Source organism: Falco rusticolus, chromosome 11 (assembly GCF_015220075.1).
Source record: "Falco rusticolus isolate bFalRus1 chromosome 11, bFalRus1.pri, whole genome shotgun sequence".
Classification (NCBI taxonomy): domain Eukaryota; kingdom Metazoa; phylum Chordata; class Aves; order Falconiformes; family Falconidae; genus Falco; species Falco rusticolus.
The window spans coordinates 34,342,103-34,367,769 of record NC_051197.1 but is presented as its reverse complement, the minus strand read 5'-3'; the positions used below and the strand labels follow the sequence as shown (position 1 = coordinate 34,367,769).

The 25,667-nt window shown below is 39.0% G+C and overlaps 1 protein-coding gene across 3 annotated transcripts in view; it reads left to right on the top strand.

Annotated features, from left to right (window-relative positions):
* The window catches only part of DENND1B (DENN domain containing 1B), a 167,134-nt gene that overhangs the window by 47,629 nt on the left and 93,838 nt on the right, over positions 1-25,667 (top strand). For 2 of the 3 annotated variants that reach the window (XM_037403963.1, XM_037403962.1), the window contains exons 4-5: positions 14,080-14,129; positions 23,733-23,852. In XM_037403963.1, the coding sequence (XP_037259860.1) occupies positions 14,080-14,129; positions 23,733-23,852 (170 nt within the window). The remainder of the gene's footprint in view (positions 1-14,079; positions 14,130-23,732; positions 23,853-25,667) is intronic. The other variant, XM_037403964.1, reaches the window with a different exon arrangement.

The window sequence follows — 25,667 nt, the reverse complement described above, 5'->3', positions numbered from 1 at the left end:
CTCGCTCTCTGCTTTCTAAGGCAAGCAGACCAAACCTGCTTCTTCATGTCAGACTTTTCCCAAACGCTGCAGATGAGTAAACGGTGAGGGATGTGGCATCCCATGTGAGGAATCTCTACTATTTGTTATAAAGTTACTGTAACACCCTTTGTGTTATTATCTCATATTTTATAATTCATGTTTTATAACATCTGGGTTCTATTTTTTAATGTATCACATTATGCAAAAGTGACCATATGTGAGCAATAACCTTACTCCTTATCCTGTAGTGACCTAAGTACTAAAGCCTGATATTATACATGTCAATCGGATTCATGTGAAAGTACTTGTATATATAAAATATATAGATATACATGTGCGCATGTAAACATCAGTTGTTTAAGGTATAAATCCTCTGAAGTACTAATATGTAATATGCTAGCCTTCCCTCAGCATACACTTACTGTACAGTCAAAACAGTAATTGTACATTTTCGATGTATGTATTAACTATTAAAAGTTAAGCCTGGCTTAAATGAATGTCTGATTGGAGTCAAAGTGTGCTCAGTTTCTTGCAGGATGGAATATTTAATTGCATGGATTGTGGCAGCAATTATATAAATGAGGCCAATATGAAAGAGATTATATTATTTTTTGAAAAGATTTAAATAATAGTACAAGTTTTATAAAAAAAAATATAAATATATATACCTCCAGAAGCAAGCTAAAATCTGCTGTCTGAGTCAAAATAACGTGTGGAAGGCAGTTGTGCTGTTTTTTTGTTCCTCTGTGCACTCCTAAGAGAGCGGCAGGAACCCAGGAGGTACGAGACTGTTTACACTCTTTCAAGGCTGCAGGCGTGCTGTTAGGGGATGCATCTCACTGGCTTTCCGCATTGGATGGCTTTGTTCTTTTATACTGATGAGGCGTTAAATACATGTTTCAAATGTTTATGCTAACTAGGTAGGTGCTTGCTTTGTTTTTGTCAGTAAATCTTGAAAAGGGTTTTGGGACTTTGTTGCATGTGTATTAATAGGTTTGATTAGTATTTGGGTACATTGGTATGAGAAGGGAGGAATCTAATGAGATTACTAATTTTCAAAAGTATTTTTTTCTGAATGTTACACACCATTGTTTAGTTTTAAGGATATTTTGGAACTCTGATCCCTGTGTAACTTTGAGGAAAACAATTAACCCAGCTGAGATGATGGCAACTTTGTGCATTGCAAGTAAGCTTTGTCAGGGTAAGATAGTTTGTTGTAATTTCCTGACAATTCATGTTTGAAATACGTATTGCTCTTACTGAAGAATACTGGGTGTGTGAGGCAGCAGTGACTGCTGTCTATGCAAATCACAGCTGATAGAGAATTGGCAGGAAAACACGGAGGTGTATTTATAGTGACCAACCGCCCTGCATGAACAGAAAAGATCTATCTGATCTTGATAAACATTCTGTGAAATATCTGCCCACCTAGACATGCTGGGAATGCCCAGGATCGACAAGACCCTTGTACCATTCAAGATGTGAATATCCCAAGATGCAGTCTCAGGGTTTTTTTTAATTCATCCTAACAGAGACAGAATAAATCTTTGAGACTTTTATTTATAAAATCATAAAAGCCCACTACTGAAAACATTGAACTTTCTTGAAGTTGTGAGGACAGGTGGCAATATCAGGCATGCTTGTTTTCAGGCTTGTGGCAGTTTTGTTTTACAGAGCTTTTAAGTTAAAAATGTTGAACTTGATCAGCATATGGTACTGGCTATCCTCATCTCTACCAGCTCTTTTGTTATCTTGTTATTGTTATAGGTCTTAATGACAGTTGTAAGCCATAGTTCTGGATGCAGGGGTTAGTCCACCCTGGGGAGGAGAGGGAGAAACAGCAGTGTGGATTATGGAAATATGAATTGATCTAAAAAGCAGCTCTCTCGTAACAGAATGGGACTCAAAGAAAGACTGGGGAGAAGCTGGTGAAAAGACGATGGAATATGATGTGAAAATGATCATTTGAATGCTTTCCTTTTCATTCCCAGCTGCTGTGTTCTGGTGAAAAGGCATGCATTTGTATATCTTAAGGCTGGGTGAAAAAGGGCCAGATGAATGGAATTACTTGTTAGATATGTTTTCGTTTTGAGTCAAATAAATTATGTACATTTTAATAGACTGTATGCATATGTTAGCCATTTCTTTTTAATTATACAGCCGTGATATTGGGGGACTACATTTTGTAAAATGTTCTTTTCTCTGTTTGCTCAAATAAGTACAGTATTTATATTTGACTGTCCTTCAGATATTCTGTATCATCCTATCAAAAATATCTGTTAGTGATTTGGCTTTTCCTACAGCCTTCAGCGATGTGCCAAAACAAAGAAGAAGAAATTAACTGATGGCTGAAATGGTGATGACAATCATTTGGAATGTCTTCCAGAAAGACTGCCAAATTGTCATGTGTGGTGGTGTTGACTGCCCTCGACTGCCCTCAGAATATTCCAGTCGTGTCACTTAATTCCTTATTCCATGCTACAATACACTTCCTCACCTACTTGCTTAGCACCCTCCGTCCACTTTAGTCTTCAGTATGTTGCCTCTTCTTCTACTTTCAGCGTTGCTGTTCTCTCAAGCTTACTGCTGGATTTTTTGAGGACTATCCTAATTGGCTCAGCTCTTTTTATGTTTGGTACTGTGTGGTTCCTGAAGCCTGTATTTGGTTCCTGAACTTGTATTCCTGAACACTCTGTTTGGTTCTTGGCTGTTGCTCTGCCTTTCCTGATGATAGTTTTCTGCAGAACTGGGAGAGTATCTGAGGTTCACTGTTACTGCTACAGGTATTTGAAGTGCCACTTCAAGTAACTTGTTTGTATTTTGTTAAATAAAATAACTTCCTTTTACTTATGTTAGGAAATGGTCTCAGATCAAATGCCATAGTTCAGTTATGATGATTGGAACCCCAGGGCAATCTGGTGCCAAAGAATGAGGCTTGATGGGACCGAGATGAGGAAGTGGAGCAGCAGAGGACTTTGCCAGCAGCAAGAGCAAGGCAGGGGTGGTTAGTGGTCTGCAGCTACAGGGGTCCAGACTACATGGTTTGGAGTCTTGGATGAGGAGTAAGTGAAAGTGAAGCAGCTCCAGACAGGTGATCAGGAAGGGAAATACATTAATCCATTGAATATAATTATTTCTGGTACTCATTACTTCTGTATAAGTTTTCAAGGCATTGTGAACTACTTGGCTGGTATACTGTTTGCTTCTTCCCTAAGCAGAGGCGTTGAGTTTCTGTGTTTTGTGTGTCAGTTTCTGTCTGCAGTCATTAATAAAAGTACCATCAGTAACAAAAGGTCCACATCTGAGAAGTAACCTGCCGGAGGTTACAGTGCATGCTTCTCTCTGTCCCTTGTCCTTCACTAGGTGTTAGTAGCCACTATTAGAGAAGACATGCTGGGCCAGTGCAGACTCGGTGCATCAATTCTTGAGTTTTAGACTAAAGTTGGGAAGAGGGAAGACCTCTTTCACTTTAGAGAGAAATCCTGCTGTAGGGACAGGATTTTTATTGATTTTCAGTAAGTGCGGTGAATACTCGGGTTACATTTGTGAGTGTCTTCCCTGGGCATGGGCAGTTTCATTCTTCTGGATCAAAGTAAAGCAGCTGAAAATCTTCCTGGCTGTTACCACTTGTGCTGCCTGGCTCGCTGGTGGAAGCTGCCATCCCCTCCTCTTAGCTCTTCAAAGTTGGCTTATGCTTTATTGGAGGTCTAAACGAAGCTGACTGGCTTTGTGCTGAAGTGGCTGATGGATGCTTCCATGCAGAAACGCCAACCTGAAATTGTTTCAAAGTCATCTCCAGCAATGGTGCCATAGCAGGGAGCCAGAGGGCTGGGCAGGAGCAGCCATAGGTGAAGTGAATGTACAGTGTCTATCTCCTTGGGAAAAAATATATCTAATCATATGTCCATTGTGTATTTTCTTTGTGTGTGTGTGTGATGGTCATCTGTCTTGTCATCTGTCTGCATCTGGAAACACAAGGATTATATTAGGGCTTTACAGTTATGCTTGTTTGTTTCTTCCCTGTCCTTCTTTGGTCGTGGAGTTCTTTCATCTCTCTTCCATTTTTCAACACTGTTGATAAAGTCCGAGTTTAGTATTGAAAAACTATTACTGCAAGTGATTCCTGTTGAGCTGTATTATGGTCAGGCTTAGAATTTGACCTATGCTGCCTGTAAAACAAGAAATAACAGTTTCTTGTATAAAAATAGCATTGTAATGTAAAAATAATTGTAATTATGAAACGATAATCCTAGCAGGTTCCTTAGAAGCTGATTTCCTTTCTCAGTTCCTTTTCTTTTCGTTATAGATCCTTCTAGCTCAAGAAACTCAGCCCACACATGTAATGGGTTTCACTACCCTGTACAACATAATGTACTTCCCCTACTGCTGATGCAGCCGCGCGAGCTGGCGCGCTTCTGCGTGGGGCTACATGTGTAAAGGTGGACGAGCCAGTCAAGGGTTTAGCTTTTGGACTGTCTCACCTTATTTGTCTACATAAGTCACTCTCCATCTACTACAGATATTTACTCTTGGCATGGCACCCAAGTTGTTAATTAACTTATGCGATACTTCATTCATTAACTACTTCTAATTTCTGAGTTGCCAGAAAAATCAGGATTTCATCATGGCATATGCTGTACAGTCATTTTATTAAAAAAAAAAAAAAAAAATCAGTGGAAAGTTCTGATTCTGGAAGAGCATCACCCGGCACCTTAACAACAGTTGCGCTCCCCAGCCTCAGCAGGCCAGTTTTTGCATGTAAGTGATCTGCAGAGCTGGGGCTGACCTTTCTGTGTACATCAGTACTGGGTATACTGGGTATTTACTGGGCAAACCAATTGTTCAGTAGAAGCTTTCTAGGCAAGGAACGACATCCTGCTGTTTACAGACAGTCTCTGTTTCAGGACATGTCTTTTAGGTAACCAGTGCAGTACTTCTTATTTATACTTAGGACTTAGTTCAGAAAAAGGAGCAATTCTGTCACGCTCAGGCTGCTGTACCCAGTTTGGCTGCTGTAGGCATAATGTTTGCTTGCTTCTGCTTCTGAAATATGCCTGGGTGAAAGCATAATGGGTAGAAAACTGAGGGAGTTGGAAAATGTAAAGTGCTATTTCAAATAAGGTGAGGATTTTTTTTGTTTGTTTTTTTTTGTTTTTCCTCCCTTTTTAACCTGCCAGCCTGGAAAACTTTGGAAATTTTTGGAAATTTCCAATTTGGAAATTGGAAAAATTGGAAAAATTTTGGAAAAATCCAGACTTTTTACTGATGATGCTAAGAGTAGGCTTGAAAGAACGGCAATAGTTGTCAGAACTGTTTGCTGGTTGTATATCCAAAAGCCTGGCAACCTCTGATCACCAGTATTGAAAAGATAACATGGTGCCATGTGCAGGTAGAAACCATTATCTAATTTATAAAGTAAATCCATTTAGCTGGTTTCTCCCTTCTGCCTCAAAAATGATCTTCTCCTTTTCTTGCCTCTGACCTTTCATTCTGGTTGTCTGATGTTGTCTGCATGTTGTGGGTCTTCTGCATTGGTTACTTCCATCAAAACTGCAGTTGCTCTTTTTTTTTGTTTCTCTCTTTTATAATTAGTACTATGCATAGTTTGAAGTCTCTGGTGAAACGCTAGGATTTATGGAGGAAGAAGTATTTGGAATATGGAAAATATTATGCTTGGAGTTGAATCTGAAATACATCAAGTGTCATCAAGAGTGGAATTTGCATGCTTGACATTTTATGACTTTTTCAGTACATTTTATTTTTATGGAAATAAAATACTTAATTTTCCTTTTAAAAATTTCTTTCCTTGGTGATTGGTAAGTAAATTTTGCAAATGGGAGCCTTTTGACTTGAGTGTCAACTATGGTCTACTAGAGATATTTCTTGATACTGTTCTGCAGGCGTTTCCGGACTCGCAAACGGCACTTTAAAGCAGTCTGTTGAACAGGTGGACTTGGGTATGTTGCAAGTAGGCTCATTTCTGTTCTGAGCTATCAGAGGTATTCCAAGGTGGAGTGAAAAAACTTAACAGGTAAAAAAAATAAATAAGAACTGGTTTTAATATGTGTGTGGTTGTGGTTTTTTTTTGTGTGGTTATTTTTTTTTTGCTACTGGAGAAACAGCATCCAAACAGAACGTGCAGGAGATTCTCAGTGTTGCTGCCAAGGATGCACCTTAACTGGTGGTGTAAGCAGTGGGAAATCTTAAGACGTCTTGAATGAAGTGAGTATGCCTGCCCTCAGCTGTGCAGGGTGACACATGGGTTTTAACCTGGCCTTCAAAGGTTTACGTATTTGGATTTTGAAAGTGATGTCTACCTTACCCCTAGTTTAAGGCAATTTCTCTTGAGTTTCTAGATAATGTTAAGAGTTGCTGTCATTGAAAGTGTGTATTAATAAAAAGTAACTTTTTCCCTCCTGCATGATGATAGAAATTTGTGTCATACGCTGGTGTCTTTTTTTGTACAAAATATAATGAACTTTCTTAAAGGCAATAAATACTGCCTTAAAAGTTAAATATTGCCCACATAGTAATCTTAAGACTGGAGACCGAAGAGCATTTTCCTGTTTTTCCCAGCTCTCCCATGCCGACTGGGGTATAACGGTCTCCCTGACACCAGTCCGGGAAGTAAGGGGAAACTACTTATTGGTGCGTGGGATACAAATGTTACATGTTTTCTAGAGCAGTATGGCAAAGTTTTACTTATTTTTGTTTGCCTTGCCAGTAATAGGGATAGATAGTAACATGTCAATCTACACTTACTCTAATGGAAGCTTTCTTTGGGGAGAAGAGCCTTGTCAATTTTTATTTTTTATTATGAGTTCCAGGAAAGGTGAGGGTTTTTTAAAGCAGGTAAATTAAGCTGTGCTGAACTTCACGTTGTTTTAACTGTTCTGCTATTTGTAACTGAGCTTGTTATTTTAAAGTGAACTTTGGGTCCCTGTGTGTTATGCTGGAAACAGCTATGGCTGAAATATGCTTTATTTTTAACTGGTTACATGATGAAATTTAGGAACAATAAGACAAATAGAGACTCCCAACATCTTATAAAAATCTCTGAATTTGTAAGCAGTCTCCTCCTCATTTGCAGCTATTGAGCTCCTCATTTTAGACAATGAACGCATCTCTGAATAAGCTTTAGAATTATGAAACCATGACACTTCTTAGAGAGCAGATCTTCCTCTAAAAAGCTTGGTGTTTGGGTGTTATGATTCTGAAAGTCCCAGGCTGTAGGGCCTCTCCAGCTGTACTTTACCTGGGAGCCAACTAAATGAGGAGCAACAGTTGTTCTCAGCAGTGGAGTGGAATTTGTGTTCTGTGGGTGAAAAGAATCTGTTATTGTAGGAATGTACGCACAGCTCAGCACAGTGGAGTTTTCATCCTTCTTGAATCCACTAGTGACAGATTCTGCTGGGTGTTCCAGAATTACCTTCCCCTTCGTGTGTTTGTCAGGAACTTGTATGTGTCAGCTGTATTGGGATAGAATCAGGTGTCAGGAAACACAGCGCTATCTGAAACTGATCCTGAGAATTCTGAGGTGACAAGAGCAGGTCTATCCTGAGGGAGCTGTGATGGCACAGATCTTCTTTTTTCTCTTGTGGGAAGAGAAGTATTGCAACAGGTAGAGCTTAGGGGGCACATCTGTGGGCCTGCGGTTTGCCACCCACGCAGCACTGAAACTCTGGTGTCACAGTTTTGTTAGCCCACTATTTCATGTCATGGCTGCATTCATCCTGTGCTGCAAATGAAATGGTGCGGTGTGCACATGACTTTCGTGGGTCTACTCCATAAATGTGATTAGCAAGCCAATTAATAATTGCTATTATATATTAATATTTCTCTGAAACAATTTCAGAGAATTCTTCATAATTTGATCTAGAGGAAAATCTGAAATATCCAAAGGTGAAAATGCAAAAAAAAAAAAAACCAACTACTGATTGTATTTCTTTCCATGTACAAAGTGGGACTCACTGGTAAGTCTGGAAAAGTTTTATATTCCAAATGATTCATAAAGGTTGGAGAATAGCGTTGCTTGTGTTGCAGAGAGCTTGTTAGAGTCACGTAGTTGTACACTTCTGATGTCCAGTCTCTTCTTCACAAGTGACTTTGAACTCCTGAAAATTCTAAATCGTATGTACACTTTAATTGACAAATATGGAAATGATAGCTAAAATATTTAAAACTTGACATTTCTGGCTTTAAAAAAAGTAAAATAAAAAGCTGATTTAGTGGTTTATTCTTTCAACACTGAAGTTCTGTAGCTTTAAGGTACATCTTTATTTATTTTTAAAAAGTTTTGCATCTCTACCCTAAGCCATTTGCATTCGATTTCTGTATTCTTTGCTTTAAATGTTCAGAAAGCAGGTGGTAGTTTTTTTTTCTTTTTGGTACCATACAGAACTACTAGATAATCACTGAATGATGCCCTTTGGAGAGGCACTTAGAGGTTAAAAATAGTTACAGAGGCCTAATAATGACTTCCGTACTTTAGACCTTTGAATTTCCATGAACATAATCCAAGATTAAACTTTTTTGTTGTTCAAACCATTTGGGCCTGCCTTTATTGTAGCTACAATTTCATGATTAGATTTTTAGCAGAGGTAAGAGCTAAGTCTTTGAAATATAACTGCTGCTGCTGGCTTCACATGGGTCCCCTGCCATGGGTGTGCGCAGCTTCAGAGGGAGGAGAAGGAAGAGTCAGTGGTGAGGACAGAGCTTGCCTTTTCATCGGCTGTTTTATGTGGCAGCATTAGAATTTCACCTTTGATAAACCGTAATGATGAAGGGCTCAATGCTGCAAGATGCTAAACAGCCTGGCTTTGATTTAAGAATGAACCTAAATTTGTGCTTAACTTTAAGCATTTAAATATTCCCACTGAAGTTACTGGTTTGAGTCAGAAGTACCTGTCATGGTAGGCTTCAATCTCAAGTAGATCTCGTTTGTGTGTTTGGACTGGTACAGGGTGACTGAAAACTGTGGTGAGGTATGGTGAAACAGAGTCCCCTCCGAGAAAAGAAGAGAGAGCAAGTTGGGTTAAGAGCGAAGAGAAGACATTGGAGTTGGAGATGGAGATTTGAGTAGGGAAAACTATTAAGAAGAACCACAAGAGAGCCCTTGCAGTCAGGTGTTTCAAGAGAACACATTTCTGGAGAGGTTAGTAGGGAGAGGAAGTTCTAGCAGGAAGAAAATAAGAGTTTTGCAGGACAGTTAGATGAAATACTGAAATAGAACAGCAAGTAGCTTTTGTCAACAAGGGGAAAAAAAAGGAGACTGCTTAATAAAGTAGATATGACAAAGATAAGACTGACAAAAAAAGAGAATGTCCCCTTTCAGTAAGAGGGGTGGGAGAAAAGGGCTTCACAAAAATAAAATAGAGAAATAAGAGAAAACAAAAGCTAGAAAAAGATTGTTACTGAGAAAGAAAACAGTTGAAGAAGTAAGGATAATGGGAGGAGGGAAGTGTTTTGTAAATAAGTGGGTGACCATTTATTTGTGCTCCTATAATTGATGTTTCTTTGGCTATCTCTGCCTCGAAACAGCATAAAGAGATGAGGAAAGATAGATCGATAGCTATTTGAGCGCTGGTTTATATTTTTATATTATGATTTTGGTAACCTGGTCTGGATTATGTAATGAAATAATTCAAATGGTCTTGGTTACTATCTCTTTTACTTAAGCCATTTCTTCCCTGGGTATCCTGATGTGTCTCTGGAATGGACACAGTGTAACTGCGTCTCGGTGTAAGGCTGAACCCTTCCATCTCCAGAGATGTCTTTGTATGTGTAGCGTGCACCTGGGGGAGAACCCACCTGCTTGGTTGAGGAGCAGCCTTACACTGCAGATAAACACAGAAACAGCTGGAAGGTAACAAGGCTCTCTTAAAAAATGGTGCCTAAACACTCTTTTAAGAAGTGGTTCAACGTTCTGGGTACCTTACAGTATTCCTACTGGGGAAGATTTTTAATCATTTCACAGGAATGCACTTAGTCAGGTTCTTTTCCCTCCTCACCTAGATACAAATGCAGAATATGTTTTAGTAAGAAAATAAAAATGCTGGGCTGAATAGTTTCCACATTCTTCTAACCTCAGAAATTAATCAGGTTATGCTTCAATACTTAACTTCATCATTTAATGTTATACTACTGAAATATTTAATTTTTGTTGGTTCATCAAGTCATCAGCCCTTGTCTCCATAGACAAATGTAACTGGTAGAAATGCAGAAGACAAAGTAAAAAACCACACTCATGCCTGTGTAGAGATACATTAATAAGCTGATTATGTTATACATATCAAATCTGGTGCAATTTTCTTAATAGAAGCAGCTCCCCTACCACCTTCTGGCTGTAGTGAGATCACATCGTGTCTTGATCGAGTGGAAAAAGAAACAAGTACCCTCCCAAATCACCATGCTCTGCAATGTATACTAAACAGCTGTGAAGGTTTCATATGCTTGTATCAACTGACTGTGATATTATATTTATATATATAAATCCTATCTTTTCTAGTTAGTAAAGTATATGGTATCGATCTTATATCTAACCAAAATGACTAACGAGTAATTTCAGTTCAGAACAAGACTGTGAGTTATCAGGAGCTTTTCTCCAGAAAGCTGGTGTGGTGAGTTCAGAAGCATCTTCTAACAGCTTTTACGTTGCTTTATAAAATGATGATACATAGAATTAGCTGTACGGGTATCAAAATAAGCAAGGAACACTAAATAATTCTTTTTAGCTTCTGTTATATCATCTCAATATAGAGCCAGTGAGCATGACCAGGCCAGGCTGGAGTTGTGCACTGCAATTGATGAAAGGGAATTAATAAAACTGCTGGACCATGAGCCTGTGAGAATGCAAGTTTTTGCTGCTGTGCTATAGGCATAAAGGAAATATTTCCTTAAATACTGTTTCCATTTTTGTTTAAGCTTTTTGTGAGGGAAGCAGCTGATATAGTTCACATGACACTAATTTTATGATTTTCTTCTTTCTTTTGGAGCTTGTGTAAGGAATGAGATAGAGGATAACTTAGCAATTAAACTCAATTGTGTATGCAACTGTAGATGTTTGTTTGGTGTTTGAAAGCAAATAGGTAAACTTTTACTTGGTTTTTTTTACAATATTGTTACAGTGTTCCCCCTGTATGCAATTTCTTGCCTTTATGATACAGTGACCGTTTCTGAAAGCACTAATAGTGTGAGAACCGGAGGAGGAAATAATCATGGGACATGCAAATTAAGGATATTTTGCTTTCTGAAGACTTGTACAAGCTTTTGTCTTCACAAATAAAGGCATGCTTTTATGAAGGTACAAAATAAATTACACTAAATAAGTTACTCTTTTTCTGAGAGTGTGTATGTTGCCTCGAGAAGAGGTCCTGGTGGAGTTACGGATCCTTGAAAATGATGACCCATTAGGAGACAGAGCTCAAAGTTTATTCATAGAGAGGTTACTAAAAGTATCAACTGCAGTTGTACATGAATAGTGACTGTGAATGTGCATATAATGTCATTTGCATTTGAAATTTGTCTAGGAGCATCCTGAGGGCGTATTATTTTCCTCCATTTAAAAAACCTGAATAGTACCTGTAATTAAGGGAGAAAACTGAGCCCTGGAAGCTAGGTAGGACTTCCATCTATTGATCTGTGTAAACCCAGCTTATGCTGTCAGGGGAGCAGCAGTCAACTGCTGAGCTGCTTTGTCACTGACATAAGCTGAGAGGATTTTTTTTTTTTTTTTGTCTATACTGTTTATACACCAGTCTATAGACCTGCTGGCTGGTTGAATTTTAAAGAGTGCGGAGGTTTAAAGACTTGTCCCCTGAGGGATGCTCCTGCCAGTTGGGAAGCGAGCGAGGCTGCTCTGCAGAAGTTACGTGCACGTGTGCTGGCTGGGGGGGACGGAGTGGGTCTGGGGGACGCTGTCCTGCCGCTCAGCCTGGAAAATGCTGCAAAACAGACCCATAATTTTCAGGTTATTTAGTCAAAATATTGAGCTAATACCTTTGTTTTTTTCATTTTGTTTTTGTTTTCCTTTTCATGTGTGATAATTTATTCTGAGAGAATACAATGGAGAACATAAATGAATACATTTCCATACCAAATTCTGAGTTGGTGCTAAGCTCGCCAGGCAGCAATTAAAATCCTTGGTAGCGAGGAGAAAATTACTTCTTACAGCGTGAGGATAGGTGCAGATTTGGAAAGAGAATTTAAGTAGAGTATAGAATACTTTCTTTGGAAGAGGAAAAACAAGCTTTATGAGCCTGAAGTGAAGAGACTGTTTGGAAATGTTTAGGAAATTTCTGAGTTAAAAGTTTTGATTAGCCTGTTCTGCTTGCTTGCTTTTGTTAAGAGTTTGTTATTACTGCTCCCAGCACCGTGTATGCTTGTTTCCTGCCCACAGAAATTCAAATGTTTACCTGCCCTGTTTGCATTTTGCTCCTCACTGTTCTGCAGTGGCCACTCACAGCAGGCAGGGTGGCGCTTGTGCAGTTTCTCTTAGAGAATGTTATATGTACTGCTATTTATAATTAAGTTAATAACTTTTCCCAAAACACAACATGTGACTTTCATACCCTTCTTTATCTGTGCTGACAAAGTGAAAGTTCAAAAGATTTCTTGAACTCTCTTGTATGACTTAGAAATTCTGGAAAATTTGACTTTTCCATTTTCTCCTGCACGATGGTTTACTGGGGCACATCATATACCTTTAGAACGTTGCAACTAATATATGCATCCAGTACTCAGAGGCATCTTTTTCCTGGACTGTTCATCCCCTTGCTGATTAACTTGCATGGGTTCTTCATGTTTTACGCTATCCACTGAGCCAGACAAATGTTTGAAGTAAATAATCATTGTGGTGTGTAGGAATTTAAATACATAATTTCCCCTAATGGGAGTTGACTGTTCAACATGCAATAAACAGAATTCAGGCTGGAGAGTGCTAACATCTTAGGTCAAGTTCCTAAACCCCTGTGTGCAGCTCTGGAAATTTGCAGTTAATGTGCATTTTTCTGAAAGTGCACACCTTGTGGATAACTCGTGTGTTCAGCAGTATGAGATGTCTGTTGGTCTGCTACAAAAAGGGAATCCTGTAGCTTTGGCCAACGATGTTGACGTTGACTGCCTCTTCTTAGCTTGAGCATTTCAGGGAGGGTTCGTTTTCCCATTTGGGAGCAAGGAAATAAAACTTGTTTTTCTGGGATCTTGTAAAGTCATTGTTTAATATTTGCTGCTAACTGATCTCGTAATTAACTTTTATTTTTTTTAAAGAAAAATGTTGACTTGTTTGAGAGCATTTTTATATTTTAATTAACACATTTAATTTGCCACTGAACAGCTTCTTAAATAAAATTCTGCAAAAAAGAGTGACATTATCCTTTCAGATTATGGTATGAATGTAGATCTGGTGGATTCCCCCCACCCCCTTCCCTTTATTAATAGCAAGTCTTGCTTGTGAAACACAAAGGGTTAATCATATAAATTTCTACTTTGGACCAGCAGACGATTTCCATAATTTTCAGCATTTGACTATGGAACATGTATAGAGTTGTTATACCTCTCTGTAATTCATTCTGCTGCCAACTTCATTCCCTTTTCTCTGCCTGCATTTTAATTGAAACAACATTTGTATTTTTGAGCCAGGATCTGTCAGAAGTCCCTGTGGCTAGTCTGTGGTACAAGTAGCAGCAGACGTGGCTTACCCATATGGTGTGGTGCTTCTTGTAAAATCCATATGGCCTTGTTGAAGGGAATCCCAGCGGGGATGTGAAGGGTGTTAATACCCTTCAGGCCAGGCCTTTGCCTCCTGGGGCTTCTGTGGCATTGTCTTTGCAATCTGCCAAAGCACAAACTTAATTCCTTTTTAATAATCAATTATTTCAGTCCAGGAACGTGTGCTGTATCTTCTGCAATCATATATTCCTTGAACTTATTATTTGTTATGAGTATTTTTAGATATTTTTTAAAAGCAAGCTGTAGGGTAGTTGTTAACAACTGCCCTGAAAGCCTTTCAAAAGCCTTTTAAAAAAATCCTAACTTTATTTCTTTGACTTGTATTTACAGGAAGTGCTGAACAGCGTTCCGAAGTTCTGCTTTCCTTTTGACATTGAAAGGTATGTGGTACAGTTATCGTGTATTTAAAAATATTGCAGGTAGGCTAAATATCATTTTCTATGAAAGGGAAGATACAAAGAAAAGGAAAACATACTGCACTTCCTAAACTTGCACCTGCAGATGAGAAGAACACCACATCCTTTGTTCCTAAAGTAACTATGAAATCACTAGTAGGAAAGTACCACAGTAAGATGCAACATTTACAGAGATATAGGGATATCTTTTCCAAGGTGGAGCTACATTCCAGCTCCCAGTTTTTGTCCATTATAACTGTAAACATAATCTGTGTAAATATAAGGAAATAACAGTTTCCTTCAAATGGCGAGCATCGTAAAAAAACAACCAAGCAAAAAACCAAACCGAAAACTTATGTTGCACCAGGATGTAAAAGCTCACCCAGCAGTACTGAAAAACATGTTGTTTGAGTTCAAAGAAATGAAGACTTTAATTGCGTGGAAGTAACTGAATATGCAATTGATTTTTCTCAGAGATTAGCTCTTACCTTTCTGGTGGTGTGGCTTCCATGTAATGCTGCCAGTCATATAAATTGTTCATATAAAACATTTTTATAATTAAAATATTTATTTAAGCTTGTCAAAATGATTTATGGCAATTAATTTAATAAATTATACTCAGTTTGGAAAACTCATACTGTACTAATCAGCAAAGATTGAATTAGAAGTTTAATTTGCATAATTCATGAAAGATACACCCAGGTAGCATGCAGGCTGAGCTGGATTCAGAACAACATAGGCGTCAGTTGTAGATGGAGTCTCAAAGATGAGGAGCATCTATCAGATGCAAGGAGCTGCTCTCAGTGGACTAAAAGATGGTTTGTGTGTAGAGGAAAGAAGAGAGGCTTTGCAGGAAAAACACACTGGCAAAATAAAGATCTTCATAAACACAACTTCCCTGAAATAAACTACGTTCATTTAGTCTTTTGTAGTTGAATTTAATTAAGTTGTTTGGGTTTTGAACTGGTTAATCTCACTGTCCTTTAAGCTGTTTTAATGACTTAACTAATACGGTTGTCAGTGTTGGCTTTAAAGCATTGAAGTCTGTAATGTGCTTAAGATATGTACAGAATTCTGTTTAAAATTGGTAATGAAGATGAATAATGGAAATAAAATTTGAGGATAACAGAAAAAGGTGAGGTTCTGTTGCTGCCATCCAGTGGCAAGAAGATAATCAGTGGCAGCAAATAATTATTTTCAGATAACTCGTCTTGCATTAACTATTTCTGTTGAACCATTCAGAAGACAGTTGCTCATATGAGATGAATAAGCTTAATCAATACAGTGTTGGGAAAACATAAATTTATAGCATAGCTAGCTATGTTTTTTAGCTGAGTATCTGAGGGAAGGAAAAGAAAAAAGAAAAAAAGACAAAGTTATGTAATGTTTATTGTTTGTCTGTTAATACCCGCCCATGCTCCCTCCGCAGACACACTTTTTGACTCTTGGCCTCATACTCGACTGTAAAGCAGTGCTCTCAAAGGTGCAGGATTTCTAAAAATTTCATAAAAATTGGCAGTTGAACAGAAGGAGGAGCAGTCCTTGGAAGCTGAAATATACTGGGGAGGGGAACAAGCCGGCTGTGTTTGGCCTGGCCTGCTGCCTGCTTGGGCAGCGCTGTGAGATCTCCACAACCGGCCACCGCGCTTGTGGCTTCTAGCGCAGCTGGGAGCTGAGTTTTAGGAGGTTTGTGGGAGAACCAAAGGCAGTGTGGGATCATGAGAGTATGAAAGAGCATGGACGAGGGGGAGGGGCAGAGCTATTGTGGGGGAAAAGGACAGAAATACTGGAAGCTCATTAAAGAAAGCAGGCGACTGGCGAGCTATTTGTATGAACAACTTGCTGGCTGTGTGGTGTTTTTACCATTCACTATTCCGTTCAGGCATTTTCTGTAATGTAGACGTACATTACTACTTTTTTTTTTTTTTTTTTTTTTTTTGAGAAAACTAGTGGTCTTCTGCTTTCTCAGTTTTACTTTTTATTTTGAAATTTGGACTTACAAAAAATTGAGGAAAAACAGTGCTATAGCTCCTTTTTATATGGCTTTTTTCCAATGGACATTTGAAATGTGACAAGAATTTTAGTTTTCATCTAGCCATAAATGTGCTTTCACTTGTCTGGTGGGGAAAAAAATAATAATATTTTTTCTTGTGTACAGATTAGTAATAGACTGTACGTCTAATACCCCCAGGTGTTTTACAGGCAGTTTCAATGTTTATTTCGGTACAGAAAGCTTTGATTGAAGTGAAGCACAAAGTATCTGTTTCATTGATTGAGCACATCGTACTTTAGAGAGTGTAGTTTCTCAGCCTGTGTTATATACACGTAAACCACTTCAAGCAATATCTGGTCCTGGTAAGAGCTAGAAATTACCAATGAAATTTCCGCTGATGCTGCTGATCAAGGTACCTAGAACAAAAAATGTGACTGTTCCATAGATTGCTTCTGGGTTCTTACTATACAGCAGTTGAAGGCAATGGAGTGTCATTTCTGCTAATTACCTACATAAAACTCATTAAATTAGGTAATCTATATTATTCAGGTTATGGGAGTGGGAAAGTTAAAGCACCATTAAAGCAGAGTGCTAAGTTCATTATCACCTGTTTTCTTCCAAATGTATTAGAGAATGATTTGAAAAGTGAATGAAATGAGAACACATATTTTAATTTGCTTTATTCACTGTATGACAGTGATTGTAGACAGAGATCCAGATTTAGTTCTCACTGTTTGATGCTTACATCATCTCACCAGATGTACTTACTTTATCTTATATGCAGATGTTATAAATAACTGTACACTACTCGTTCTAATTATCGAAAGTACATGCTGTGAATGGTGATTAAAAATCTAGAGGTAACTCCCATTAAATTTAAACTGAAAGTCAAGCCAAAAAAGGCACAATGGTGTAATGTTTTGACCATGACTTTAAGTTTTATATAATTTTTTTTATTGAAAGTAAGCACATAATTTCATTACTGCTGGTTATGGCTTACATTTTATTTTGAAGGGGTTAAGAAATGAATTGTGTCATAGAAGTTCTTGAGTGTTTTCTCCAAAAACCTGTCTTTTTTTTTCGTATGAATAAATTATTTTCGGCTTCATAAATGGCACAATTGTATAACATTCTAAGGGTTTACTTGTAGGTATTTATGACTAAGTTCCCTTTTCTCTGCAACAGAATTCCTTTCTCCATTTCTTTTCATACAGAATAGGTTTTAACATTTGAGAACATCAAGATCTTAATTTCCTTTTAATGTTTGCTAAGCTAATATTAATACATCAGAAAAAGCGCTATGTTCTTTGTCTTGTGCCTTGAATCCTTTACACAAATTCTGCATGGTTTTCTTCATTTTTCTTTCTCCAGCAGTCTTGCGTATTTTCACTCTTAACCCAAAACTCGGACCTTTGCAGAGAGCCTGCACCTCGATCTCTACATCCATCAGTTACTTAGCTGGATGGCGATTAGTGAGCATGCAACTTCTCCTCTTGTTCCTTTTGGGCCCATTACAAATTCAGTCTGAAGTTGCACTATGTCATTGCTTGACCCCTCAATCTTATCTATGCTTTGAATCTCTGTCATTTGTCTCTGCCATAAATATTTCCCCTCTCTCCTTCCTTTTCTCTATCTTTCCCCTTTCAGAATGCATTTCTTCTGCTGAATGTGTAACACGCGTGCCTTTTTAGCTAAGACACTTTGGAAAATGCCTGTGTAGGATCAGCATGGAGACAATGATGTGTACCTCATTAATTTCCCCTACCAGCACCCACCAGATTGCAGGGAAATGTTACATTTTGGAGCGTAAGAAGTGTTTCTGCTGCTGTAGAAGATTTCTCATTAGCAGTAGAATATTGCTCAAGTTTGGAAATTACTGTGCATATTATTTAGCTCATAATCTGTTAGGGTCAATGAGTAATGATGGCAGGAATGACATCACCTTCCATCTCCCGTTCCTGGCTAATGTTGGGTTTGTTGGTATTTCTGGTAAAAATCTGTGTGCAGAAACACAGTTATAATAAAGACAAACGTGAAACAGTGGCTGTAGAGATCGTTGGGTTTGTGAACCCAACTCTTGTGAAAGGCAATTATACCTTACACCAATATTTTTGCCTTCGAGGTAAATAGTTAAGAACGAAAAGTAAAAAATTGAGAACATATTTAAGCTGTACAGGAGAAGATAAACAAATTATAGCATTTCCTGCATGCTTCAGTCATTCCAGTCAGTTTGCAGAATAGGTTGTGAACTGAAATGCACAGCAGCAGTTTTATACAGCTGAGTCCTTTCCATCCTTTCCCTCATTGTATCATGGTACGTATGTGTAAGAGAGAAGTCTTTGTCAGGAAGGTTACGGCGTGCACTGTGGAAGAGTGTAACTATTCGTTTTGAGTGCGGGTTGTGTGGATGCCGTGTGTGTGCAGAAGTGGACCCATCTGAGAGGAGACCTGGGCACACCGAGGGACCTCTGATAGACCCTGGGCAGGTACGATGGCCAGGGCCCCTGGCCAGAGCAGGCTGCTCTTGCAACTGGAATACACCCAGTGAGACTCTTTACTAAGTAGTAGTGTGGTGCTAACTAGTAGTGTGGTGTCTTTTAATGCTTCTAGTGTTTGAAGACATAACCCCAGTTACAAGTTGACTGTCCTTTTTATTTGTGGGGATTTTCTTACTTGGTGGTAGCTTTGTATGTTTTTATATCTTATGCAGTTTTCTTCCTGTTCCTTTTCTTTCTGATGTGTAAAGATGTTCTTTCTGATGTTTCTTCCTGGGGTTTATGAGAAGCAGATCTCAAGTCAGCTCAGTTGGAGCAGAGGAGCCCTTCACACAGGGAGCCTGAGCTGTGGGCTCATGGATCATGGAGTGGGTTTGGAAATGGAGAAAAATAGTTCCTGAAGCTGAGTTTTGGGGATAGCAATTAGTTGAAGGAGATGGCCCAACCTAGGGTGACTGTCTCCCCAGTCTCTGCATCAGCTTGTACCACTACCCTAATATCTGGTTTTCAAATTTCTCCTTGAAATGGTTTCTAATCCATTCTCTGATCAGGGGAGAATTAGGTTGAATGACTGGCGGGGTTTGATTCTCAGTGTCAGACTGGGAGATTAAATACATTTGAAATTTTCAAGTTTAGGTAGCAGCCACCAAAGCTTTCATCAGAACTGTGTACTTCAGTTACATTGGTCAAGTATGTGTACATGACACCTTGTAATTAACAATACCAGTAACATTGTTTTCTTCTAAAAATAAGTCATCAAAATCTGTATTCCCATGCATAATAATTTTCTGGAACTCACTGAAAAAATGAATTTTTTCTGAATCTGAATCTGAAAAATCTGAAATTCAAAACCCTTCAAAGATGTCTAAAATTTGAAGAAGAAAAAAATAATTTCAAACATCTTCTGTATCCTAAACAGATTAACTTGGAAGAAGAGCAATTCTTACTGAGAACAAGGGATAAAGTCAATAATTAGACATGCTGGTTTTGGTTTGTAGAAGAGATTTAATTCCTGCCTTAATTAGTTTTCTCAAGGCAGCCTTAAAATGAGTCCTGAACAATGACTATAGTGTAAACAAAAATCTTTAAAATGACTCTTTACCTACTGCATACCCAAAGAGCCTTTTCTGCATTGTGTAGATATGTACTTAGAAAATTTTAAAAACTACTTCTATTCTACAGTGAACTGTAATAACCTTGAAAGAGCCCATTGTAGTCTGCAGGGTTACTAAGTATTTACGTACATTCTTTGCTATTAGTGATTTATTATTGTTAAACTAAGATTAAAAGTAAGCATGCAGGGCAAGAGTTGAAAGCAAGTCAAGAGCAAGGCAGAGGAGTGAGTGAGAAGGTCAGTGAAGGCTGGGAACAACTTGTGCCTGCTCTCCCCACACAGGTGAGTGGATCGTGCTCTCTTCAAGCAGCCAGCTCGGCCACCATTTTGCAGAAATTTTTTGAAGCTCAGCCAGTTGATCCTGCACTCCGATAGAAAGTCTAGGTAACATTTTGTGTAGGGAACTCTGGTACATAATTACGCTTTACCTGGGTTGATTTTCACGTTAAGGAGAACTTTGAGAGGCGTCATTTGTGGTGGTTCAGTAGCAGTGCTGGGAGCTGCTACCTGCCTCTGGAGGTGAGAGTTGACTTCTGAACAACCTGAATGGGCTGCAGTGAAACAGAGGCATGAACCCCGCGTCACATAGCTAGCATTTGTCCATGAGGGTATATGCAATATATATCTTAAAATTGTAGTGCTACCACTTCTTAAATGTTTTACGGGCCTGGTTTATACATGGTGGTTATCTATCAATGCATACAAATCCCCAATCATAATTTGTTTCTGTAAGGCTTATGTATAGTCAGTGTTAATTCTGTTGAAGAGGAGTAAAAAACCTGACATCCTTGCTGCCCTTGGATCTTAAGTGGAGTTCTCAAATTAGAAATCCAGGATTAACTCAGTATTTTAAACTGATCGCAAAACGCGGTCCAGATGGGTGGTCACTGGCTGCTATTAGCTGTTCCTTTGAAGCAACTGGGACCAAATGTAAACTTATGGGTTCTTTGTGGAGGCTCAGTATTAACCTTGGAGTTTTTCTTAGTTTGAAAATCTGCAACATGCTGCTTACACCTCCTTCTAAACTGTGTGGGAAGCAGTTTTCAAGCTGGGCCACTTTTACATTTACTGTTGAAACATGGATTTGTCTGTCTTAAAGAAGCAAAAGGAAGACATGGAGTTGGAGGTGGTGAGATGGTGTTGGAATTGGTGAACTCGTAACTTGACTGGGCTATTTTTAATAAGGAATATCAGAATTTAAATCTCATGCTTTAAAGTGGTCTTGTGTCGTGACATTTTTACGTATGCTTTAATTGCAATACTGGTTGTTTTCCACTGTCGTCTTCAGGTTTTGGGAAGGGAAGAGACAAGTACCTGAAAGCAAGAGATCCTTGCTGATACGAGTTTTTCGGGGCTAAGGAATTGTTGTCAAGCAGTAATAGAGTTACCATTTGCTTGACATACATGTACACCATACATTAAAAACAACGCCTGCATAGATGAGTGTGTATTAACAATTGCTTGTGAATTATCAATGATCTCTATGGGTCTTGACCGATGGTAGATGGGTAGATAGGCACCCGACTACAGAACTGTGCCAGGGGTTCTGTGACATAAGAAAAAGCTGGTTGTGGCTGTGGAAAACTCCACACCTGATGGTGGGATGCAGCAGAGCAGGGAGGGGTGGGAGCAGGAGGCAGCGGAGATCGCTGTGTGGTGCATTACCGGTGCTGCTGACTGCCCAGCTCCTGCTGAACTGTTGTGTAAGCCCCTGGGCAGTGTGTGTGTGGTACTGAAACCATACTGCAGGTTTCGGTGGCAGTCTGGTGTCAGGAATAAAGCAGAAAATGCAGAGATGTGAGATAGCAAATTGCATCATTGGCAGGGGAGTAATAACCCTGTGTTATTGATAGCTCTGTGTTGTATGGGGTGTAATACACAGGCACTGTGCTCGCTATACAGAACCTGAAAAATGAAGGACTAAGTGAAAGCCACTGAGCGTTTACTGTGTTTAAAGAGCACACCAAGTTGTTCCAGTCTATCGAAGACAAGTGAGGAGAATGCTTGTTTTAATCATTTGAGTTTAATTACCTGACCAAAAAAATAGGCCATTAATTAGCGTGGGTTTCCAGGGATTATATTGGATTAAATGTGTCTTGTAGTGTCATATATGCTCAGCACAGCCTTTTGTTTCAGCCTGGTCACTGTATGCTCACGAGGGACTAGACCAAACTGAAATGAGTGGGGGCACTACGGTCTGGGTAGTGGTATCACTTAGCTAATCTTTAAGCTGTTGTCATGCACACGTTAAGCATTGTAACATAAATTTGTACATTGTAACTTCTCTCGCTCTTTGATCCTCTGCTGCTTTCTTCTTTCCTAGGGGAAAATTTTTGGTTTTTTTTTTGATGGAGGTTTAAAAACAAAACACAAACAAAACACAAAAAAGCCACAATAATAAAACCCCCAAACATATTGCAGGGGATAAATAAAAAAAATATTTTGTGCTCTTAGATTGGAAGACTGAGATCTGTGATGGTTTTCAGCTTCTCTAGGAATTCATTTTCAGCTTGGCATCTAAGATCGAACCACACGTGACGCACGCTAATCATAGTGCTTACTAGCAGGTGCTTAGGTATTCTGCTGTAGAAGATCATGGAAGAGTGGAAAAAGAACAGCAGACAATAGAATTACAGGGAGAAATGCTGCATTTTATGTTTGCAAATCTCCATGTGTTCCCCATTATAACTTTGTTTTCATTTGGCTTTAATTAAATCTTTAAAGATCACTTCCAACCCAAACCACTCTGTGCTGCATTCTGTGCTACACATTACCTCTCCTGGCTGAAAAAGCCAAGCTTACCTAAAGCTGCTTTTCTTTGGGAGATTTTGGAAAAGTGCAATATGTGTTTCTGTGAGTGAACTTCAGATACAGTCGTTTGATTGCAAAATGCATTCAATGTAAGCGTTTTAGAACATTTCTATGAAGATCACTGAAGTTTGGCCACACTGAAAAGCAGGTCTGTCCCATGTTCTCAGTGATCTCTTGTCTGACGCTGACAAATGGCACAGGAGAGAAAGGTGCCTGGCTTGAGACCATGAAGGAGATAAGAGACATGTCATGGCAGTGAAGATGCCATTTCTTCTTAAAAAGAAATTGGGAAAAGGTTCATACTGTCAAGCAGAAAGTGGAGAGGCCAGGAATGGAGCTTGGTACTGGGACCTGGAGACAAGTATGAGGAGTCAGAGGTGACACTGGAGCGGGAGGCAGAAACCGAGAACAAAATGCGTTGGGCTGCGCTGCTGAGGGAATGCTGGCAGGGCAGAGCTTGGGGGTAAAAGGAGCTGGAGCATCAGGCAGGGAAATTTTCTGTCAACTTTCAAGGCAGAGTAAGGCTCGAGTCGGTGCATGTTTTGATATAGTCTTGAAGATACTATTGTTTTAGCTCTTATGCTGTTAGTTCTTGATTATTTACTGGTTTTTGCATATTTTTTTTTGCACTGGAAAATGAATTCAGCAACAAGTTCTTTGTTGGGCAACGTGTAGTGCAAAAAAAGGGAGGAAGATGTGTGGGTGCATAGGAAGGCTACAGGTTTAACCAAGGGAGCTATTCTGAAGGGAAAAAGAAAAAGAAAAAAAAAAGGCGCAAAAAAGAAGTCAGTTTTCTAATGGATGCCTTAAACCAGGCCTGTAGGATGCCCGTTTAATTAATTATTTGTAGAATTGTAAACCTTGTTTCTGGGTACCGTTTTCCACTGTTGAGGTGTCCTCAAAGCCGACAGGCTGTGGCAGGCTTGTGCTGGCTCTGCCTGGGCCTTAGGTAGTGAGGGGCTGTGTGCCACACCGTGCCGCTGTGCCTGTTGCGGCCCGAGCTGTGTGACACACCGAGGGACCTGGGCTCCTCTGTGCTGATGAGACGGGGCGGGGGGCAGGGGGCACCTGGGTGCTGGGGAGGGAGGGAGGGGTAGTGAGGCTTGAGACCAAGGACTTAAATGCTCGCGTTTGATGTGATTTAGTGGTTTTATGCTCTGTATCTAATTTTTCAGGGGGTCCCAAAACCAAGTAGGACAGCATTTTACCTTTGTGCTCACCGACATTGAAAGTAAGCAAAGGTTTGGATTTTGCCGTTTGACGACAGGAGGCAGGGTCTGTCTCTGTATTCTAAGGTAAGTCAGCCCAAGTAAAGTTGAGTCAGGGAGTGAATGTAAGAAAAATACACGAAAAAGTATCTGCTAATGTGTTTTATTTATCTATCAGGATATAATTTTTCTACAAGTGTTAACACTGATTTCATTTCAAAAGTGGACCCAAGCCCTATGTGATGATATCCTTGTGTGAGGCTAAATAATTCTATTTAAATAACATGAAATCTTTGCTTAAAAGCAGAGTGCAATATGCTGCAGCTTTAGAGGCTTTGAATGTTATGTATTTTTACTTTTTAATGAGATCTTTGTCAAGTATCCAGTCAATTTAACAATAAAGTGCATTATTATGTATTCCTGTCCTTGGAAATATGATTTTTGGATGTATCTTCCATGTTTATTTAGCCAGACCGTATTTAATCTAAGAAATGCTTAGAGCCAGATAATTCTCAATAAAGAGCATGCTGCTTGATTGCAGAAGAGATATTGGTGATTACGAAGTTGACCCCAGTGAAATACTTTGTTTCTCCCTCTGCTTTTTCTTTCTTCTCCTGTAAGACAATTGTTTTGGTAATGAAAAAAAAAAGACTTGTTTAGCTGTCCTAACCCCCTTTCAATTAAATTAATTCAAAGCCAGTGTGCTTTAATTAAAAGGCAAATTTGCAACTTCACTTAAGAGCCTAGCGGCCTCTGATGCCCACAGAGGAAATGAGAACTTCCAGTTCAGCAACACATGAGAACAACAGGACTGAAGTGAAGTGTAATTACCTTCAAAGTGAGAATCCCCGAACACAAGGTGAAAGAGGCGCCACGTGCTGCCAAAGAGCCAAACCCACTGGCGGCAGAGGGGCAACATGGATAATGCTGGAGAGTAAGCTAGGAAGCTTGTGAAGAAAAGCAGATTATCTGGTATTTGAACAACATGGAAATCGGGCAGTCGCAGAAGGTGTCCTTAGGATAGACCACATGAGTTAGGGAGACAAACCCAACAGCAACTTGTATGAGAATTTCAGTAATAGACCATGTGCAGGGGCAAAAAACCTCCACATAATATAGAAACTTACAGAGCAGTGCTTAAAACTACTGGAGATATCCCATGAAGATTTTTGTGAGCTTTTAAACAGATTCTAAACTTAATGTTGAAAGCCAATACACTGGACATTTTTGGTCAAGTAATTTTAATAATAAGTATTTGCTCTAAATATTGCATAAAATAATAATTATGGCCATATAATGAAAATAACAAAAGGAAAAGACTATATTCTGGGAATTAATTGACTTTCTATGATCCTGACAATACTTCTTTAATAATACTGCAGAAAGATTTGATTTGTAGGATTTGGGAGCGTATGATGTTTAACACGTTTCTCTGTGATACCTTTTGTTAGTATACCTTGTTAAGGCCTGGAGTGAGAATGTATGTGCATGCTTTTAGCTCTTTATCTGAATTAACCTTTTATTCCCTCATCAAGTGAGAAACAAAATTTTTTACTTGTACTAACATTGTCTGGCTGGCTTCTAATGCTGTAATAACAAATGTTTAATCAGTTACGCAAGCTCAGGTATGCACATTTAAATACTATTTGTAGTGCTACAAAGCAAAGGATGGAAATTCTCAGCTGGGGTAAACTTGGGCATTTATTTTATTTTTCCACAGACATACATCAGCTAAAGATTAGTCAACGGTCTGTTACTTGGTAGAAATAACAAGGAAAATGAAAAGTGGCAAGCTATAATTTTTCACCGAACTGTAATCAAAGCATTGCCTTCATTGCTTTTATTGTGACAGTTTCAAATTTACAACACATAGCTGAATGCATAACAGCACTAGCTTCACAG